The 4,402-nt window shown below is 32.6% G+C and overlaps 1 protein-coding gene across 1 annotated transcript in view; it reads left to right on the plus strand.

The window, feature by feature from the left end:
* The first annotated feature begins 3,377 nt into the window (after nt 1-3,377).
* Nucleotides 3,378-4,402, plus strand: part of LOC107493492 (NADPH-dependent alpha-keto amide reductase-like) — a 14,985-nt gene continuing 13,960 nt past the window's right edge. The window contains 2 exon segments of the mRNA XM_052262999.1: nt 3,378-3,482; nt 3,589-3,710. Coding sequence (XP_052118959.1) covers nt 3,378-3,482; nt 3,589-3,710 — 227 coding nt within the window.

Raw genomic sequence — 4,402 nt, forward strand, 5'->3', positions numbered from 1 at the left:
TTGTGCACTTGTGCTTGCTTGTTTTTGTACTTTATCTAGTAAAAACTACTTATAATTTTTTCATCATTTTGCTCAAAACTTGCTTACAAGAAGCCTATGACAAGTCAAGATCTGTGACCAAGGCTCCTGCCATGAAGGGTTAGTATAATTCTGGTCTATTTTCTTAGTTTCTTCCTATATCAATAACCTACATATTTTGTCTAAAAGAATATTTTGCTTTTACTAAATAAAGTTAGAGCTAGTTTCTAAACCTTCTAATAATTCAATTTTTAATTGTTGTATTTATTAGGATCTTTATTTTTTATTTTCATTTTGGTGTTAATCCTATATATATTTTTATGGTATATCAGTGGCTAATTAAAGAGATGAAGATCTAAGCTATTTCTTGTATTGATTTTGTATAGTATTTTGCTTTTTTGTTATTGAATTTGGGGTTAATGAATCTAAAAGGCATGGTCCCAATGTTGGATTTTTAATATAGATATAGGGAATTAGATTGGATACGTTAGAAGGAATGAATAAAATAAAATTGGGCACAATATATATATATATATATATATATATTATGACATATATTTGCTTGCTGCTCTTGCTTATTGTCACGTTGTTTTCTTTTATATGAGTTATATGAATCTCTGACTTTGTTTCTCTCTTGTTTGGCTAATATATTACTTCTACTTTTACTACCAGTTGCAATTGGGTCTCAAACTGATCTACTAAGGACTCAAATATACTTAAACAGCAATCTAGTGAGTTTCTCATTCTCTTGGTTAGTTTGGTTCATTAAAGGTTATCCTTTGCATTTCACTTGTGTTTTTAGCTGCCTGGATGTTAAGTATATTGGTTAGAAGAACTGGGCCATTTCCAGCAATTTTCTGTCTTAGATAATTGATACTTTTAAAATATATTCTTAGAATTTTATGCATGTACTATGTTATGTAGAAATTAATATAACTTTTTAATATCTATGAGAAATATGCTATTTGTTTTCATCTCTAAATTAATATAACTGTCTCAGCATCAATGGCAGTGAAACTAATGCTACCGTTTCTAGAGCACTCACATAGAACTATGCATAAGCTTAAGTCTTTCTACTTTTGACAACTTTCACCCACTACAAATTTAGCATATTAAATTGACTGTAAGTTCATTCTTTCTTTTTTTTTTCTTTTGGCCTTGAACCATCAATTTCATCAAACTATCAGATTTGTTATTGATTAGAATTTAGAATAGAAGCTTCTCTATTCAATTAAGTTACTCAACTTCCCTTGAAATTTGATTATGGAGGGTCCATGCCTAAGTAAAGTGAGCACTACTGTTTCTTTTATCTAGTGATGGCAGAGGGTGAAAACCAACGAGAAGTACTTTGCAGTTCTAATCTGATCAATTTTAGTAATGCAGAAACCTTAAAACTGTTTTTGTTCTTTTCACGCTGATCTCAATTTCTTCCCCTTTAATACCACTTGAGTTTCTCAATATAACCCTAAATTTAACGACCTTTATCTGATTTTGCTCATTGACTTTCTTTGACTTGTCCATTTGCAATTTGGGATTTTTAGCTACTTATATTGTACATAAGCATAACTATGTAAGAATTTTCAAATTTTCCATTATAATTTCAGGAAGAAACAACCGAAGTAATTACTATTGTTTTGGTGTTTCTTTATTTAATGTTAAGCAGGTGTTTAGCGTGTAATTAGCTAATTGGGATTAAGCTAGCATTTGCCTTTGATTTAGTCTCTTCTGAGGAAGAAAACACTATGTTAGTTTAGTCTCTTCTTGAAGGTGAGGATATAAATATGAGCATCTCACATGCTGTTGATTCTATTGGTTTGAAAGAGATGGCAAGATATGAAGTTAAAATTATTGAGGAGGATGACTGGATGAAAGGAGCTCGGGTCAGTTTGTTTCTTTTCTAGATCAATATCATGAAGTTGTTCTTATGTTGCTTTAGAAGATTGATCTAATATCTACGCAACTTCCTTGCTATTGAAGTTCTGCATTATTATGCTATATTCACATTTCTTCAGCCATCTAGTCTCTGTTCTATGATATTTGGCAAAATTTTTCATGAGAAAAATGTCTTGGTATGCCTTTCACTCGAAGGCATAGTAGCTGAAATTTTTGGGTGTATCTTCTAGTGTTTCTGTTCAAATCAATTTTGGAAGGGCATGAGTGAAAATCAGACAGGTTCATCTTTTATGAACTAGAAATCGAGTCAATGAGGCAATGATGCTCTTTATGAAATTGAGTTAGTCCTGTGTTCTAGCTGTTAAATACTAACTACTAATTGTTTGGTTTCTGTTTAATAGCTATTAAATTTATTGCGTTCTTTACTTAGCATTCTTATTTGGGGAATGATCACTTATTCATATTATGGAAAACTGTCAGTGCGAGAATGTTATTGGAAATAAACTTACAAATTTTTCAATGCTTTCAGGAATCATTTCATCCAGTTAAAGTTACTGAAGGCCTATGGGTGGTGCCCAAGTGGATTACTCCACCTGTACGCATATCTCACACTTATTTTTTTGTCACAGTTTATCTTCCCTTTTCATTACAGATAATGTGTTGCTAAACTTCCTATAGTTAGTAATTATACATTGCAAATCTATTTAAGTATTGAATTTTTTGCATCTTGTTTGAATACCATTTTTAACTTTGACCATTTTTCTTCTTGTTTTTCCCACATCCTTTTTTTTAGAACTATTTGTTCATCCTAAATTGAATATTCTGTGAGACTAGTATATTCTAATGAGCAATCTTGAATCTTACACAGGATATTCAAGCAATGAATATAATTCTTAATCATGGACTAGCCTTTGGAATTGGAGACCATCCGACTACCAAATTATGTCTATTACTCCTGACCGTATAAAAGGAGGAGAATACATCTTGGACTATGGCACTGGCACTGGAATTCTAGCAATTGCAGCTCTAAAGGTATTTTATTGATGATTTGCATATGTTAAGAACTTAAAGTAAAATGAAAAAGCTATTTGGAACTGGGATACTTACCCCAGTTTCAGTTAGCTAGAATGCCTTTACTGTACAGTAGAGTTCATTTTCATTCTTACTTTATTTCCTTGAACATCTCTGTGTGGAAAGCTAAATATTCTAATGTTGGGCTGAATATATCTAGATGCTGGTTAACTTACTATTATTCTTGTTCATTATTTTGGTAGAGTTATCTTGAAATAATTTTAAATAGATTACCAATAATAGAAAGAACTTCTACTGGGATTAACTCTCAGCAATCAGCAAGGCTACTAGAGATTTTTGAACCTTTGCTATATCTATGTGGATTGCACATGCGGTTTTTTATGCCACAAAATTTTATATTAAATTAGTTTGTATAGATAAAAATTGCACCAATAATGAATTATCAATATGCAGAGGGAATGTATCTTTTGAAAATGGCACTGATGGTTCAATTGAATGGAAATTTTGCAAGTTCGGGTCTTTGTTTGGCTATTGCCATTGTTTAGTTGTACATTTTTGTCTTTTTGAGCTGTTGAGTAATAATCCTATTTATGCAGACAAATGAGCTTTATCAGCTGGCGTCTGTTGCCTTCTGTTTGCTTGTAGCCTGATAAGGCCTTAGAGCTTGGAATCATAAACAGCCGCCATGAAGCCTTCATCACTTCCAAATTTTGGTGCAACAATGCTCACCATGACCTTGTCCTTCCAGCTCTCAAGACCATACTCAAGTATGTAAAGTAATTGAAAAAGAAAAAAATATATCATATATTGTATATAATCTCACTGATGTATAGTTTGTAACACCCTAATATTCAAATCCTTATGCTCGAGTCATAAGTCAATGATATTACGGTGGTACGACTCTCAGGTGGATTTTTAATATATAAATATAGGTAATTTCGAAAGGAGTATTAATCGAGAAGCCTGAAAAGAGTAGAAATAAAATCGCGAAGACGTATCACTCACGTTTCGACAACGAAAAGATAAAACGTGAAGTCAAAAGCGATATATGGACAAGGCATAAAGGAGATTAAGAGATAGATAACAGATAGATATATATAATATAAGTAAATAGCCACTAGTCGCGACCCGCGAAGTTTAGGCCGGCTAGGGTACAATATGAAGGTAACTGACAACAGTACATCCTAATCTCTCCCAAAGGAAACATAAGAGCCTCTATAGGCAAGTTCCAAAAGAGTTCAACAGATAATATAATCTTTTTAAAACAAAGGTGGAGAGATTCTACGGAAAACACAAAGTAGAGAAAATAAATATCTTCGCCGTTTCTCAAACGAACCGCAGCTCACTTCTGAGCACGTGAACCTGTATCTGAAAAACAAGAGATATATACGGAATGAGAACCCCGGGCCCATGGGTTCCCAGTACGGTAAAAGTGCCAAATAAATACAATGCACTGCAA

Source organism: Arachis duranensis, chromosome 6 (assembly GCF_000817695.3).
Source record: "Arachis duranensis cultivar V14167 chromosome 6, aradu.V14167.gnm2.J7QH, whole genome shotgun sequence".
NCBI lineage: Eukaryota > Viridiplantae > Streptophyta > Magnoliopsida > Fabales > Fabaceae > Arachis > Arachis duranensis.